The following is an 18458-nucleotide window of genomic DNA, read 5'->3' as shown; positions in this document are numbered from 1 at the left end:
TTTCGTTGGATAATGTTCATTTGCAATAATTGTCATGTGGTTTTTCAATGTTATTTCGACTGCAAGGATTATGGGATATCTCAGCAGGGCAAATAAATGAGTTGTAGGTAACACTTGCCCTTGGATGAATTCTTGACTGCAGATAAGATAAAATAAAGATAAAATTCAGGGTTTTTGCTGCATAGAACTTGTTGGGAATTGAATTTTTGCTGCATAACAAGTTGCAACATGGAAGCAGAATCTTAAAAGTTGGGTTCGCCAGTCGTCAACCAAGTTCAAAAGTCAAAAGTAAATGGTGGATCCCAGTGAATATTCACTGGGATCCACCTGTTAACTGGGTCATGTCTAGGATAGTCAGTAAGGAGGTCAAATGGGCCAACGGTCAAATTCAATTTTTTGCTTTGTAGAACTGGGAATTAGCTCATTGTATGTAATTGTATGTATTTGGTCTTATTTCCACATTGTTAAAGTAATATTTGCCTTATCTTCACTAATAATTTCAATCTTCAGTATTCCATATTTTAATAAACATACATCTTAAAAGCCTTGTTATGCATGAACCTAAAAGTGAATTCAGTTTTGAAAGATCCCTTTTTCATTCTACACATACTGACCAATGGTGACTCTAGTTGTTGCAGATTCTAGACCGTGACCCTGCAAATTACATTTTTATTGTCATTGTGATTATTCATGTCATTGCATTCTCATCAGGTATCCCTGTGAGTTACTCTACATGTCCTCACTTTTAATATTGTGTACTTTATGAGGTATTACATCAAACACATTTGCGGGTAAATGTTTTGCTATGGCAGACTAAATGCATAAAACACAAGTTGTATGAATAAAATCAGCATAAAAATGAAATCATATGCTTCAGAGTTTAATGAAATTATCTATGGTGTCAGAGAATCTGTAGCGTGATCATCGATATTCTGTATTCACTATAAATGAGAGATCATTTCACACAGTTGTTTCATCACAGAGGCACGCGGAGGCTTCGCGCGTCATGACCGATTCCCTTTGGAAGACCGATTCCGATTCATGACCGATTCCCTTTGGAAGTGAGACAAAGGAACACCTCCATTTTGGCGTATCAGAGGACAAGTTTGGACATGCCTATCTCGGCTTTCAATGCTTACCAGTCGAGTGAGTTATAAGAGAAATTGTGGAGAGCTGGGCATGTCTGAACTTGTCCTCTGGCACGCCAAAACGGAGGCGTTCTTTGTCTCGCTCGAACAGAGAATCGGTCGTGATGCACAAAGCCTCCGCGCGGCTTTCCACGACAAAATCTCTTGTTAAAAGTGAAATCTGCCAGAAAATGGTTGATGTCCAGCTCTTGTGATAACCAGAGAAAGAGCACACGACGGTCTCGTATCCACAGAGCCATCCATTTAGAAATGGTCCAGTGGCTTGTGCCGCGTCGTCGCAGCTCGGAGCGCGGTGCGCCGAGCGTCCTTAAAGGGGTCCTTAAAGCTGTCCTTAAAGCTGTACTAACAGACCTTATTCTCTGTGAAGCCCGTAAAATTTTCACAGAAAGCCAGATAAATTTTTCGAATGGTTTCCAGGTGCCAGTCTCTAACAGCTTCTGAAAAAATTCTGATGCAAAAAAAACCCCAAATCATTCCGCCATTTCCAGACAATGAAAATCCGATGACGGGGTGGGACCACTCCTTCCACAAGGCGTGCTCACAGGCGAATGACGTCACCGACAGGCATGGAAAAACTCACGCATGCGCACAAGGGTTCAAGCTTGTCTGACGTGAAAACATATGAATCAAATCTATATAGTTTAAAAAAATAAATAAAAAGGTACGATACTTTATGGACAGACCTGGTATATCCACACTTAATTTTCTACAGCTATTCTCCTTTGTTGTACCAAGTGATACTGACCTTAAAAAACAATCAAATTAAATAAATAATTCAGCAGCAAGGGTTATTTTGTGTTGTTTTTCTGATAAAACATTGAGGTATTTCTTATTTCTTAATCAAGTGCTAATGCCTGCAAAAGTTAAGTGGGCAAATCGATCATCTCAGCAGGGGAAAGAATTGACTGCTTCAGCCACACAGAAGCCACTTACATTCTTAATGTCATTACCTCGCCATGACAAAATGAAAGAAAATCGGCGGTGAGGAAAACAGAGATGGATCCAGTTCAAACCAGCCATCTGAGTGCATCAAGAGTTGTCTGTATTTCACTTTGCTGCGCCTTGTACTGTTCTGTGGTGTGCAGTTTAAATGGAAGTCTTTTATGATGCAAATGCAGGCAGGAGTGATAAATCTCTCTCCCTCCCCTCCCTTGGGCTCCCCTGATGCAAAAAGATGTGCGCTCTCTCGCTTTCGTTCGCACACACTTTCTCTTTACCGCAGCGGCGTGTTACACTCGCCTCCGGGCCACATGAAAAATGAATTGGGCCCAGGTGATACAGTTAGCCTGCAGGGAGGAGCAAGGCAGGGAGACAAAGAGAGAGACCCCAAAAAGTACTACTTTGACTTTCCCCAACAACTTCTAGGTCACTTTAATTGACAGTAACATCCAAAATGGGCACACACTTGGCCAAAGCAATTCCAAAGATGCCTCTCCCTTTGTGCCATATGCTGGAGTGATGTAGTTGGTTACAAATACTACATGGCATATGATCATATTATCAAGCAGCTCAATAACATCTTGTCAGATTGTCACACTTTGCTGTTTCTGACCATCTTTGCACCCTCTATGCACATTTCAAGATTTTTATTGATGATGCACCACACAGTTTTTTTGTTGATTGGCTCTGTGATTGGTGTGAAACTTCACTTCACGCACTTGATGTTTTCTGCTGTTCTGCTTGTTAAAGGTCATGGATTATCTTCATCCCTGAGCGGTACCTCTTTGACTCTCTGGGACCATCCAGATGCCTGTATATGTAATATCATTTGTTGTTGGTATTGCAAAGGTTTCACATATTTTTGGCATGCTTGGCAATTTTTTTTTAGATTGTGCACATAACTCAAAGCACAACTGAGAATTAACAACATGCAAAGTATGGCATTTAAAAAAAAATGAAACAAAATACTAATATTGCTGTCAACCATGACCAAGTATACTGTACACAATGTGGGAATTTTATGACTCTCATTCAGTGGGATGAATACAATCTTGTTCTATCATATGAAGTTGACCATGTGTGTGTATGTGTGTGTGTGTGTTTTTGCTAGTATGCACAGTGACAGTAATTAAGGAATCGGCACCAAACTTGCTATGGTGGCTGGGAGCACCAAGGGGGAGGTCACTGGGACTTTTTCAAGCTTAGTGGTTGTTCAGTTGTCTTCATTTTGTTGGGTTTGCCACAGCAACAAAAATTGAACAGTCCAGATGAAGTCTACTTTACAAATTTTATGGCTTCTCAAGCCAACTGTCTCTACAAATAGTGGTTCAGCTCTGTTATAAGAAAAAGGGGGCAATTATTTGTGCTGTCCATTGTTTTATGTTTTAAAATTTTATTCTATTTTGATTCTGTTTTTCAGTTTTGGACAATTGTTTGCTTGAAGATTAAAGAGCATATTTTTTTTGGAAATTACTTAAAAGAACTTTATTTTGTTTAGATTTTTTATTTTGTTTGATTGTGTTTTGTTTGGGTGGGGGGGGGGGGGTTGTCCAAAATGTATATTATATATATAGCACTTTTCCATCTGCAACAGATACTCCGTCTGATGCAGATGGATAAAGTGTCTGGATCAAGCATGACAGACACCTTACATTTATTATACACTGAACAAAAATATAAATGCAACACTTTTGTCTTTGCCCCCATGTTTTATGAACTGAACTCAGATCTAAAACATATTATATATGCACAAAAGACCCATTTCTCTCAAATCTGTATAATCTGTGTTAGTGAGCACTTCTCCTTTGCTGACATAATGCATCCCACCTCACAGGTGTAGCATATCAAGATGCTGATCAGACAACATGTTTATTGCACAAGTGTGTCTTAGGCGGGCCACAATAAAAGGCCACTCTAAAATGTTCTAAAATGGGAACAAAAACAAACGTGTTACAATTCTATTTTTTGTTCAGTGTTGGTATTGGGTTTGTTTTTCTTTATGTTGACAAGGTAGGTCTACATATGCTGAGTATTATATTATGTTTGAAGTATTATGTATGAAGTATTATGCCAGGCGTAGTCATCAAAATATTTGACAAATAAATGTGATGTCAAATGCCACCAGGATACTGAGAGAAGTGATTTTATTAAAAGACATTAATTGTGACTGCTTATCTTAAAGTGTCTTTTCTGTATATCATTACCAGGGGGAGGTGGTGGATGTCCAGTATGGTAGCATGAGTGACCTGATAAAAGCTAAAGAAAGTCTTAATCTCACCAATCAGATTGCTGCAGTCAAGCTTGGACGGGTACCACTACTCTACAAGGTAAGACTGAATCATTCCGAAGCAAAGTGTTGCTTCTCCACTGATAAAAGGAACATGTGTGATTTAGTATAGGTACTTGAAATCTGCCTGATGTTAAACCACTGCAGCAAGAAAAATATTCATCTTCAGTGAAGAATTAAATCTTTAGAGCTTTAAAAATAAGTGGAGGTAATGAGTCAAAAATGTCAGGTGAACAAGAGTATAAAGTTAAGGATCAGTGCATAAAGCTTTTAACAGTAGTCATGAAAAGGTCCTGCTGTACATCTGCTGTACATAAGGCAGGCAGGATGGTATTATATTAAACATATTTTCTCTTTTCATATATTTGTCATAATTACACTCCTACATTTAGTAAACCTGAAACAATTAGTTGCTCTGTAGAAAATAAATAAACCTTCATTAGTCATTTATTGAAGAAATTGTGACTTTTTATATCTCTCTCAAATATGAGAATTTCCTGGACCCAATGATCCCTTTTCAAGTCTGGGAGCATGCACTGGTGCCCCATATCACTGGTTCCATCACACAGTGGAACATGTGTAAAAAGTCATTGTGTTTCATTAAAGATGTTAACATTTGGAATAATTGTCCTGATAACATTAAATTACTTGGTACCTTAGTTGGCTTTAAAATACTTTACAAAAATAATAGAATTACCTCTTATAATTTTAAGAATTAGGTTTACTGATTTTGTTATTGGTTTTGGGTTTGTGCATTGTGCACTAGGTAGTGTTTTGAAATTTTAGTGCATTGATTTTAAGTTATATTGTTCGTGTACACTTCTTTGGTATTTTTTTTGTAATGAGTATATATATTTATAATATATTATTATAGAGATTCCCACCCTTGGTCTTTCTGTGTGGAGTTTGCATGTTCTCCCCGTGTTTGCGTGGTTTCCACCGGGTGCTCTGGTTTCCTCCCACATTTAAAGACACGCAAGTTACGTGAACTGGAAACTTTAGAATTGCCCAGGTCTCCCTTGCAAAAGAGATCTTGATCTCAACAGGACTAGCCTTGTTAAATAAAGGTTAAATTAAATTATATATGTATGCATTCTTTATTTTTATAGTATAAGGGGTGCATATTTATAAGCTTTGCTTCTCCCTTCACCCATCTGGTCACACAGGTACACAGTTAAGTTCTTCTTATGAGTTCTTTTTAAGTTCTTTTTTAAGGTTTTGCTATTGTTGATCTGTGTGCCGAATAAATCCAGTTCATTCATTCATTCATCATGTCATGCTTACCAACCACCAGGGTAGACAACCAGTCCATCCAATCTACTTGAAAGTATCCATCTATCTTCTGTAAACAAGTGATACATGGATGTCTCGTTTGTCTTTTCTAGTCACTGAGATGTTCACCAATGCATTAGCTCATGCACAGATGTCAGGCGTGGCACAAACCAAGCAGGACACAAATGCAAAACTCTCAGAAACAGACTGGTGTAAGCAAAAGGTTTAATTACAAGCTGGAATTCGGTACACAGGAGGTCCAGTAGCGACGGCAAAGGTACAGACAGACGTGAGGCAGAGGCTTGGTCCAAAAAACAGGCTGTAGTCAAAAAACACGGCGTGGAGGTAATCAGAGGCAATGACAAGTACAAGGTCGAGGGCAAAACAAGGTCAGATACCGGCAGGCTGAATACAAAGCAAAACAAGGCAAGGACATGAGTGCTGGAAAGTGAAATCATTCAACAATCGAGCAAGGGACTGTGAGACTGTGAGGGCTTATATAACTGGTGATGTAATTAGTGCAACAAGACACAGGTGTCGGTGAAGGTTCTGGAAGGGGGCGTGACCAGGGAAGACAAAGGCAAGTGCAAGAGAGTGAAGGCAAGAAGACAGAGTGAAGTGATGAAAGAGACAAAGACGTGAGCAAGTGCAAGAGTGGGAGTGAACGAAAATACAAAGCAGACAGAAAAAGAGTGAGACAAAGACACAATGGCTGGTGTATTGAGTGAACACAAACAAATGACGACGTGAGAACAGAGCTAAAACAGAATATGATACTAGGGGACCAGGACAGAGCAAGCATCTTGGGAACTAAAAGCAGACCAAGATATAACAAGTACAAAAGAAAAAACTATGAGAACTGATCAGAAAGTCAATACTTAAGCAAAACTAAACAGGAACTGACTAATTAACAGAAAGCAAAAAGCCAATATAAAAGTACAAGAGTAAACAGAAATGAGAACATCAGATAAACAAAACTGGTGACTACAGAATAGTGCAATAAATAAAAAAAGAACCAACTGATGAGCAATAAGTGACAAACAGAACATAATCAGAAGAAACACTTGAAGATAAATAACAAATACCTGTGACCAAAGCATAATACAAAAATGTGATAAACAGAACTAAGCTAAGAATACAAGCTGCTCAAAAGAAAACTGAACCAGTGACCAAAGCATAATACAAGAAATGAAGTAAACAGAATCAAACTAAGATTAGAGTGACTAAGTGACCAAGAGTGAACAAATACAAGGTTAAATGACAGAAACAAAACCAAAGATAACACGAACATGAAAAACCGGGCAAGGACAAGAAACAAGACCAGCTGAAGCATGACGGTGATACATGGCATGATTAAGAAATCCAAAAGGCTCAGAGCACAAACATGGAAAAAGAGTTCAAAATAATAACAGCCGGGCCCAACAGGGCTGGATCATGACAACAGAGAATTGTGCCCCATTCCTTGACAAACACACAACACTTTCAGTGTTTAACACACTGGCTACAAACTGTTTGAGGGAATTCCCTTTTGAACTTGAATTTTCAGTATAACCCAAGCTCCAATGTCATGTGACCAACCAAAACATGATGTATGACCATAATTGCTGTAAATCAGAAAAAAATAGAAAAAGTTAGGATGCTATGGAAAAAAGGTAGTACACTTACTCTTAAATTACTTTCACTTTTATGTCATTGCAGACTGTATGAACCATTTCATGCTCGGTCTGCTCAACTTCACTGAATTTGTTATTATGCATCCAGTATTGCATTTAAGGCCTGCATCACATTCTTAAAAAAAAAAAAATAGGGTACTTACTGTAAGCCTTTACCACATAGTAATGTTTCCATATTGTCACAACACAAAAGATATGTTGACATTGAGGATACCAAGCAATTACAGAAAAACAGACTAAAGTTAATTATGGAGTTCCAGAAGGTTCTGTGCTAGGACCAATTTTATTCACTTTATACATGCTTCCCTTAGGTAGTATTATTAGACGGTATTGCTTAAATTTTCATTGTTACGCAGATGATACCCAGCTTTATCTATCCATGAAGCCAGAGGACACACACCAATTAGCTAAACTGCAGGATTGTCTTACAGACATAAAGACATGGATGACCTCTAATTTCCTGCTTTTAAACTCAGATAAAACTGAAGTTATTGTACTTGGCCCCACAAATCTTAGAAACATGGTGTCTAACCAGATCCTTACTCTGGATGGCATTACCCTGACCTCTAGTAATACTGTGAGAAATCTTGGAGTCATTTTTGATCAGGATATGTCATTCAAAGCGCATATTAAACAAATATGTAGGACTGCTTTTTTGCATTTACGCAATATCTCTAAAATCAGAAAGGTCTTGTCTCAGAGTGATGCTGAAAAACTAATTCATGCATTTATTTCCTCTAAGCTGGACTATTGTAATTCATTATTATCAGGTTGTCCTAAAAGTTCCCTAAAAAGCCTTCAGTTAATTCAAAATGCTGCAGCTAGAGTACTGACGGGGACTAGAAGGAGAGAGCATATCTCACCCATATTGGCCTCTCTTCATTGGCTTCCTGTTAATTCTAGAATAGAATTTAAAATTCTTCTTCTTACTTATAAGGTTTTGAATAATCAGGTCCCATCTTATCTTAGGGACCTCATAGTACCATATCACCCCAATAGAGCGCTTCGCTCTCAGACTGCAGGCTTACTTGTAGTTCCTAGGGTTTGTAAGAGTAGAATGGGAGGCAGAGCCTTCATCTTTCAGGCTCCTCTCCTGTGGAACCAGCTCCCAATTCAGATCAGGGAGACAGACACCCTCTCTACTTTTAAGATTAGGCTTAAAACTTTCCTTTTTGCTAAAGCTTATAGTTAGGGCTGGATCAGGTGACCCTGAACCATCCCTTAGTTATGCTGCTATAGACGTAGACTGCTGGGGGCTTCCCATGATGCACTGTTTCTTTCTCTTTTTGCTCTGTATGCACCACTCTGCATTTAATCATTAGTGATCGATCTCTGCTCCCCTCCACAGCATGTCTTTTTCCTGGTTCTCTCCCTCAGCCCCAACCAGTCCCAGCAGAAGACTGCCCCTCCCTGAGCCTGGTTCTGCTGGAGGTTTCTTCCTGTTAAAAGGGAGTTTTTCCTTCCCACTGTAGCCAAGTGCTTGCTCACAGGGGGTCGTTTTGACCGTTGGGGTTTTACATAATTATTGTATGGCCTTGCCTTACAATATAAAGTGCCTTGGGGCAACTGTTTGTTGTGATTTGGCGCTATATAAAAACATTGATTGATTGATTGAATTACACATTCCTGGTGTTACTTTGTCCCATTCTAACTTCAAACATGACTTAAGGTGTGCAACACTGTGGGATTGTAGTTGTTGCATTTCCATTTGAAAATTCTGCACACATTATCTATTGGGGAAATGCCAAAACTGCAGGCAAACCAGTCCAGTAGCCATACCTACTTCCTCCGTAGTGATTGCCTTTGTAATAGGTGCTAGCCCCAAACTGCACGTCCAAACATTTTTGTAATGTGTTCCAAGGCTGAAATGCCAGAAATTATGTATATGCCATTCATTTGGAATGTACATTGTATGTGTGAAAATCTGTTTCTTCTTGTGCTTCCTCTTGACTTATTTTGGTTGAGTTTGTGCATGTATTCTGAGCGTACACTGACGGTATTTGCATGTACACTGTCCCTGTTTCAACTGACAGACAGATTTGTGATGAGAGTACAACCCCAATTCCAATGAAGTTGGGACATTGTGTAAAATGTAAATAACAGAATACACTGATTTGCAAATCCTCTTCAATGTATATTCAATTGAATACACCACAAAGATAAGATATTTAATGTTAAAACTGATCAACTTTATTGTTTTTGTGCAAATATTTGTTCATTTTGAAATGGATGCCTGCAACACATTTCAAAAAAGTTGGGATGGGCACCAAAAGACTGGAAAAGTTGATGATTGCTCAAAGAACACCTAATTGGAAACAGGTGAGTGTCATGATTAGGTATTAAAGGAGCATCCCCAAAAGGCTCAGCCATTCACAAGCAAAGATGGGGCGAGGCTCACCACTTTGTGAACAACTGTGTGGAAAAAAATAGTCCAGCAGTTTAAAAACAATGTTTCTCAATATTCAATTGCAAGGAATTTAGGCATTCCATCATCTATAGTCCATAATATAATCAGAAGATTCAGAGAATCTGGAGAACTTTCTACATGTAAGCAGCAAGGCCGAAAACCAACATTGAATGCCCGTGACCTTCGATCCCTCAGGCGGCACTGCATTAAAAACCGACATCATTGTGTAAAGAATTTTACCACGTGGGCTCAGGAACACTTCAGAAAACCATTGTCAGTTTACACAGTTCATCGCTACATCTACAAGTGCAAGTTAAAACTCTACGATGCAAAGTGGAAGCCATACATCAACAACATCCAGAAACGGCGCCTTCTCTGAAAGAGTGTGGGTACTAGACTGGCCTGTCTGCAGTCCAGACCTGTTGCCCGTTGAAAATGTGTGGCACATTATGAAGCACAAAATACAACAACTGAGACCCTGGACTGTTGAACAACTGAAGTCGTACATCAAACAAGAATGGGAAAGAATTCCACCTACAAAGCTTCAACAATTAGTGTCCTCAGTTCCCAAACACTTATTGAGTGTTGTTAGAAGGAAAGGTGATGTAAGACAGTGGTAAACATACCACTGTCCCAGCTTTTTTGAAACGTGTTGCAGACATCCATCTCATAATGAGCAAATATTTGCAGAAAAACAGTAAAGTTTATCATTTTGAACATGAAATATCTTGTCTTTGTGTTGTATTCAATTCAGTATAGGTTGAAAAGGATTTGCAAATCATTGTATTCTGTTTTTATTTACATTTTACACAACATCCCAAATTCATTGGAATTAGGGTTGTAGAATAAGTGTAGCTGGTACCACATAATCAATAAAACAGTCAGCTCTGCTCTTAAAAAAAGACCACTACATCTTTAACAAACAGTGAATTAATACTGTGCACAGTGGCAGCTGCAGTGCAGCACCTCCCACCAGCTAACCACGCTTGATTATTATCAGAGATGATGGTTATAAAAATGGCAACAAACCATAATCTTCGGTCATTACGACTAAAGCCATCATCAATGTGAGCAAAAATCTATTTCAGAAAAATATTACTGAGGAAATCTGTTCATTACTAATGCATAACCGCCCTGTGCTTCTCCTGTTATTACAAGACAACACCAAATTTCGGTTGGCGTAAAAAAGATTTGAAGATATCACAGTACTGAGTGAAAGCAATTGATAGTTTTTTTTTTTGTAAAATACAGTGCTGAAATATAATAATTTAAGCAGCAGTGATATGCATATAACATTAATGCTTCCAGTCTCACCTTTTTTCTACCCAGACATCCTTGTAAATACACGGTTATGTGCAATATTTAGTTTAAGCTTTTCTAAACTGGCAGAGGAGACAGAGATTATCCAGTCCTATCTCTCATGACAACCATGACAACTGCACACGGCCAAAGAACAGAAAGATGAGGGAGAACAAAGGGAGAACACTCATGCATGCACACACACAGACCGCCAGAAAACAGAAACTCACACGCACATACCCACTGACTCACACACATACACGCAGACCCAGAAGTGATGGCAGGGAGGGCGGACACACGCTGCCACATGCACCCAACACCCACACGCATGAGACTCACCCAGGACTCAGACACCACGCAGACATCCAGATCACAGACATGACAAAAAAAAAAAAAATAATTAAACCTCCTGAACAGCTAAGACCACAACATTTTATGGCAATACCTTCAAACAGTCTTTGAGGACATATGGTTCAAACAAACAAGAGCACATTCTTAGGTACATTGTAATAACAGCGATCTGTCAATGTTGTTTTCATTTTTCTGTGAATAGTTTCCTTTACCCTTGATAATTAGTGTTCAATTTCTCTTTCATATAGAGTTTGTGTCTGTTTATACGCAGCTGTCCATACTGTCTCAGATGGGATTTGGAGGGGTTCTGCTCTACATTGACCCTTGTGATGGCACTCGAAGCAGACATATCTGGCATCAAGCCTTCAGAGTCACCATCAACCCTGGAGGAAACCCTGCCATTGGTGAGTATATTGTTTTGTTGTTGTTGTTTTTCTTTTTTTTTGTAAAATCTACTTTACTTGGTCTGCATATGGACTGTTATGAAAAAGGGGCTGTTAATTTTGTTGACCTGCTTTTAACCAAAAGACAGACACACACACACACACACACACACACACACACACACACACACACACACACACACACACACACACACACAAAGATTTAAAATATGTCAGATAAAGGTTCTCATAATAAAAGCCATAATTTACTGATTTAAAAATGCTACCTGAATGTTTCCAACCTGCAGGTAATCCTCATGAGCAAAGAAAGATATTTCTTTAGAACAATATGGGAAATATTACAGTCAGCATTATGGCACTTGTGGCAGTTTTATTTTGTTCCTTTTATACTCTGTCTTGACAAGATGGTCAAAGCAGATGGCCACCTTTTATTCTAGTCTGCTCAAGGTCTTTTCCTGTTGAAAGAGTTGGCTTGTTTAGTTGAGTGGGATAGGTGTTGACCTTAGTTGTTATGTATAGCACTTTCAGATAACTGCTGTTGGCACTATAGGCCCCATTGTCACTTGCACGACTTTGAGCCGCGTACTTGCATGCACTCTGCCGTGCAGGAGAGTAAACCTGTCGCAAACCATTGTAAACCGTTGTAAACTGTGTGTGTCTTTGTGCATGTGTGCAAAGAAAATTTTGAAATGTTCCAAATCTCTGTCATGCATTAACTACATGAACTTCATGTGAACATTGCGCAAACAAATAAAAAACACTGCATGTGAGTGTGAGTGATTCCGTCAGTGCACCGCATCACAGTGGCACTCATCTGAACGATTATAACGAGTTCTTAAATCTATCATAAACATACTTTTACAGCTGCTCATGAGAAGGAATGAACATGCAACTGCTTTACCAACCCATTACAATATAAACATTACAAATCATTTTTAGACTGTTCCAAATGTGTTCTCCACCTCATGAAGTGCAGGAAAGAGAGAGGAAAAAAAATATCTGCAGATGAAACAGTCCTCTGTGATTCCGGAAGCGATTGGAGGTGTTTTCAACAGCCAAACTCTGACAGAAAATGATTAATCTGCTATGAAATAATTATTTTATGTACGCAGCATTCAGTGAACAAAGTGTGGCATCCAGCTGGGAACACAGCGGGTGGCATTGTCATGATGAAGTGTGCGAGAGTGCAGAGCGTCAAGGTACTTTAACATGACCTTCACTCCTGACGCCACAATTTTGGCTATTTGGTGGATTCATTTACTCAATGCAGATATGGGATTATTGCTGTCCAAGTGCAGAGCACAAGTACAAATCCGCCAGTCCACAAATACATTGAACACTCGGAGGTGAAGAAACAATATACACCAACATGTTTGCTAGGTGGAGTGCAGTAGCCATACATCATGCATGGATAATTTAACAATCCTTTTTATTTCACAAATGTCACAATAATAATCAAATAAACTTGTCAGCACATAATTCATGATGGCTCATGACTTAATAACACAAATCCATGCATTTTCTAACCCCTGTTTATTCCAATTAAGGGAAACGGAAGCCTAGAGCTGATCCCAACTGTTGTGAGGTGAGGCACCTTGGACAGGCCACCAGTGTATTTCAGGGAAAATAACACAAATCAAAGTTTGAAACAAAACAGAATGTGACCTATAAATGTCCTTTGAAACAGTTTTTGAAAATAGACTGCCATCTTATGGGCTTAAAAAAATAAAACAAAAGCAAATACTTCATGAGGCCTTATCCAGTCTTCATATTTGTAGAGCTTCAAACTGAGCACAGAAAAGCCAATACAATACAGACCAAAATTAATCCAAGGTTTAAAAAAGTTTGCTTTTAAAAAGCCAAAGTCAAATGCACTCACTTTATAATGCAATGGATGACGACAAAACTAGACGAGGTTGTGTAGTGCACAATTCATTAAAAAGCACTGGAGAGCAGCAACATTTCTGACATTACCTTGATTTGAACTCCTAATTAACTAGCAAATATTGAGAAGAAACAGCAAATGATCACACAGGAAGAATATGTTAATTTACCTTGAGACCTGTACAATTTTACTCCCTTTCTCTTCTGCACACACACACACACACACACACTGATAGAATCCTGCAGACATGTTTGAGATTTAAAAAAAAAAGAACTAATATGCCCCATGTTCTTTTCTTTAAAAAAAATATCTTGTGATATACAAGCAAAAAATTAGGCATGAACATGCTGTGAGGCTAATGTTAGGTAATATCCTACATTTTGAATATGCCACCCATTTATTCTGTTATATCTCTTTTTTTTAATCTCACCTTGTGTTGAACATGAAACCTTCACTTCTTGAGACAATACTGAAAAACAGCATTGATGCTTTTCTTGTTACACCAACCTAAGTGAATCTTTCTTGCCAAACAAGATGGATGTTTTCATACAAGACAGCAGATTAAACTAATGTTTGAGTCTCACACTGTTGCACAGATGAATAAATTGGACGGCAAAATGCTGACAACCAGTCACTGGCCAAAACGAGAAGAGCCAATGTCCAAAACCTAGGAATCTGTCCAAAAAATCCAAAGTGTACCATATGCGTGGGTGGAAAAGGTGGGACGCAAGGTTCATGAACAAACTAGCAGGGAGTGAATGAATGAGCCCATCTTTTAAACTGCACTGGACTAGATGATAGATTGCAGGTGTGAGAGGCAAGAAGGTCAATTATGCCCTGCCTAAGACTCACAAGACAAAAGGAAGAAGAGCAAATCCTGACAGAAAAAGGTTAAATCAGAGGAGACAAACACAAAGAAGGTCAAATTCACACAAGGGAAACAGAAACATGCTTTCCGAAAAGCTGCAGCTGAATTTTCACTTTTTTTTAAGAAAATTTTTCTCTGTGCTACTACGTGAGTAGTATGGGGTGTTGTAATTTGTGATAGACAAAATTTGAACTGTGCATTTTCTCCAGTGACAACCAGTGAAGTCTATAACTCTTTCAAAGCTGTCATGGATGTCTTGTTGGCTTCCTTTACATGTTTCCTTCTTGTCTGCCTACTGCAGTTATACTTGCCATACAGTACGATACTGTTTGAATTTATTAATGATTTTAAATGAATACTTTCTTGAAAAGGGTCGTGCCTATCCTCAAACTCATTGAAAGAAAAGCTGGTAAAGTGATTTAATCCTTTTTCCATTAATCTACTAAGTTCTCTATTTATGTATATACATAGAGAACTTCAAAAAATAAGAATATTTTGAAAGAGTTAAATATTTTGTCATTTATTTCAGAGGGTGAAAACATTATATATTTTTAACTCATTCCATATAAATTCTTCAAGCTTTTTTCCTAAAACTACAGCTTACAGCTCCAAAAAACATTTCAAAATACTGGAATATTTCATTTCAAATTTGAATAATTCAGTACTTCTGCAGTACAAATACCATGAATTTTCAATTTTGGTGCAGTCTACACAACCGCAATCAAGGGAGAAGACTGCTGACTTGACAGGTGTTCAGAAGACAGTCACTTACATCAACTGCATGGAGAGTAAGACAGCCATAAGGGGATGGCTGTTCACAGAGTGCTGTATCAAAACATATCCATTGAAAGTTGACTGGAATGGTGAAGTGTGGTAGGAAAAGATTCACAAAGAACAGGGATGATTGCAGCCTTGAGAAGATTGTCAGACAAATGTGATTGAAGAACTTGGAAGAGTTCCACAAGGACTGGCCTGAGGCTGGAGTCACAGACCACACACAGACGTATTTAGGAAATGGACAAGTGTTGCACTCCTAGTGTCAAGCCGCTCCTGAACTAGAGATAATTCCGGAAGCTTTGCTCCAAGGACAAAACATGGTCCAGAGCCCTGTTTACAGATGAAAGTAAATTTTAAATTTCAAGTATAAATCAAGGTCTCAAATTCTGGAGGAAGAGTGGGTAAGTGGATAGGCACAGAAACATTTTATCACTGAGGTCAAATTGTGTCTGAGCAGTACCACATACCAACCAAGGGGAAATTTATGGAAATGAAATTGTTCACTAACTCCACAAAACACATGGGGATAAGTTTAACAAATGTGTAATTTTTCTGTCTCCACTATTTAATTTTGGTTATTAATCATGCCTTGCACCCTATCTTTTGCATATGAATGCATAGCTGATCATCACCCTATCTTTTGCATATGAATGCATAGCTGATCATAATGTTGCATTATCTTTCAGATGCAGTGTCACAGTGGATTCAAAATGACTTTACAGTTCATTGCTGGCCATTTTGCAATTATTCTATGCAATATAATTTTTATAGTTGGCACAGTTGCCTAGTGGTTAGCACTGTTGCCAAACCACAATAAGGTGTTGGAATCTCTACCCACAATGTCCTTTCTGTGTGGAGTTTGCAGGTTCTACCTGCAGTTGCATGGGTTTCTTCCCAGTATTCTGGCTCCCTCTCACTTCCAAAGATATGCAGGTTAGGTGAAATGGGAACTTTAAATTGATCATAGGTGTGAGTGAGAGTGTGAACATGTTTGTCTGTCTACATGTGATCCTGCCAAAGACTGGCATCTTGACTGCGGTGACCCTATGTGACCCTTAATTGGAATAAGTGGGTTTAGAAAATGACTGAATGAATGTTGTTATATAAAAATAGATTTCCATTTCAATTTATTTGAATAGCGCCAAATCACAACAGTCATTCAAAGGCATTTCACTGTTGGGAAGGTGTCGTGACACGGACCCACAACAAGTAACAATTTAATGTTGTGGAAACACACAACGGAATACAGACAGAAATTTGGATTGCCGATTATACACCAGGTGACGTGTGGGCAGGCTCGAAGATAGAAGACCTCTGGCGAGAGAAGAGCCGATTCCCACACAGCTTCCACCACCAACGGGCCTGTAGAACACCGGAGCCGCCAAGTCCAGAGTCCCCAGGTGGCCTCTGCCTTCGGCTGTCGACCCTGGTACTGCTGGCAGAGAACAGAGAAAATCCAGGTGAGTGTGAATCTGCACACTCAGTAGTCCACTCACAGTCAATGTTCTGTAAGAAGGGAGCACCTCCACCTCCAATCACACACTCGTGCAGCTCCTGTGTAACCACTTATCTGCTATGGAGCGTGATGCGAAGTCGTCACGGTCACGCTCTTACTCCAGCTTGGATAAGTACACCACAGGGCAAACGGCTGCAAAGAAGAGTTTAGTTAGCAGAGAAATTACCGCAGAGAAGGTTACCTCTTGGTTGCTGATTTCTCGGCGGGGAGTTGTAGTCCGGCTTTTATGGTGATGTGGAAAATGAGTGACAGCTGGTGCAGATGATGAATGACAGCTGTCACTCTCCGTTGCTCCGACGCCCTCTCGTGCTTGAAGCCCGCACTCCAAGCAGGGCGCCATCTGGTGGTGGTGGGCCAGCAGGACCTCCTCTTCAGCGGCCCACACAACAGGACCCCCCCCTCAACGGGCGCCTCCTGGCGCCCGACCAGGCTTGTCCAGGTGACGGTGGTAAAACTCAGCCAGGAGGGCCGGGTCCAGGATGAAGCTCCTCTTCACCCAGGAGCGTTCTTCAGGTCCGTACCCCTCCCAGTCCACCAGGTATTGGAAACCCCGGCCCTTCCGACGGACGTCCAGGAGCCGACGCACAGTCCATGCCGGCTCCCCGTCGATGATCTGGGCAGGAGGCGGTGCAGGTCCAGGGGTGCAAAGTGGTGAGGTGTGATGGGGTTTTAAACGGGACACATGGAAGATGGGGTGGATCCGCAGTGAAGCTGGCAGCTGCAGCTTCACTGCAGCCGGGCTGAGGACCTTGAGGATGGTGAACGGTCCGATGTAGCGGTCTTTGAGTTTTGGCGACTCGACCTGGAGCGGTATGTCCTTGGTAGATAGCCACACCTCCTGCCCGGGCTGGTACGCAGGGGCCTGGGAACGCCGGCGATCTGCATGGGCCTTGGCCCTCGTCCGAGCCTTCAACAGGGCAGAACGGGTGGTCCGCCACACCCGGCGGCACCGCCTGAGGTGGGCCTGGACCGAGGGCACTCCGACCTCTCCCTCCACAAGCGGGAACAATGGGGGCTGGTACCCCAAACACGCCTCAAACGGGGAGACGCCGGTAGCAGATGAGACCTGGCTGTTATGGGCATACTCGATCCAGGCCAGATGGTTACTCCAGGCCGCCGGGTGCGCAGAGGTTACGCAGCGAAGGGCCTGCTCCAGCTCCTGGTTAGCCCGCTCTGCCTGGCCATTTGTCTGGGGGTGGTACCCGGATGAGAGACTCACGGTGGCCCCCAGCTCCTTACAGAAACTCCTCCAGACCTGCGAGGAGAACTGGGGACCACGATCCGATACGATGTCCGATGGTATCCCATGCAGGCGCATGACGTGGTGGACCAGGAGGTCTGCCGCCTCCTGGGCCGTCGGGAGCTTCGGGAGGGCCACGAAGTGGGCCGCCTTGGAGAACCGGTCCACTATCGTGAGGATGACTGTGTTGCCCTGGGACGGCGGGAGGCCCATGATGAAGTCCAGGCCGATGTGGGACCAGGGGCGATGAGGCACCGGCAGGGGCTGGAGGAGGCCCGTGGTCCTCCTATGGTCTGCCTTGCCCCTGGCACAGGTGGTACAGGCCTGGACGTAGTCCCGGACGTCGGCTTCCAGGGATGCCCACCAGAAGCGCTGCTGGACAACTGCCACGG

At 40.9% G+C, this 18458-nt stretch overlaps 1 protein-coding gene across 1 annotated transcript in view; it reads left to right on the top strand.

Moving 5' to 3' along the window:
• Positions 1-18458, top strand: part of LOC117518136 (inactive N-acetylated-alpha-linked acidic dipeptidase-like protein 2) — a 656634-nt gene that overhangs the window by 192488 nt on the left and 445688 nt on the right. The window contains exons 5-6 of the mRNA XM_034179197.1: positions 4295-4414; positions 11648-11784. Of these exons, the coding sequence (XP_034035088.1) occupies positions 4295-4414; positions 11648-11784 (257 nt within the window). The remainder of the gene's footprint in view (positions 1-4294; positions 4415-11647; positions 11785-18458) is intronic.

The sequence above is a fragment of the Thalassophryne amazonica genome, chromosome 10, assembly GCF_902500255.1.
Source record: "Thalassophryne amazonica chromosome 10, fThaAma1.1, whole genome shotgun sequence".
Classification (NCBI taxonomy): domain Eukaryota; kingdom Metazoa; phylum Chordata; class Actinopteri; order Batrachoidiformes; family Batrachoididae; genus Thalassophryne; species Thalassophryne amazonica.
The sequence above is the reverse complement of the archived record's forward strand: the minus strand, read 5'-3'. Positions and strand labels throughout refer to the sequence as shown.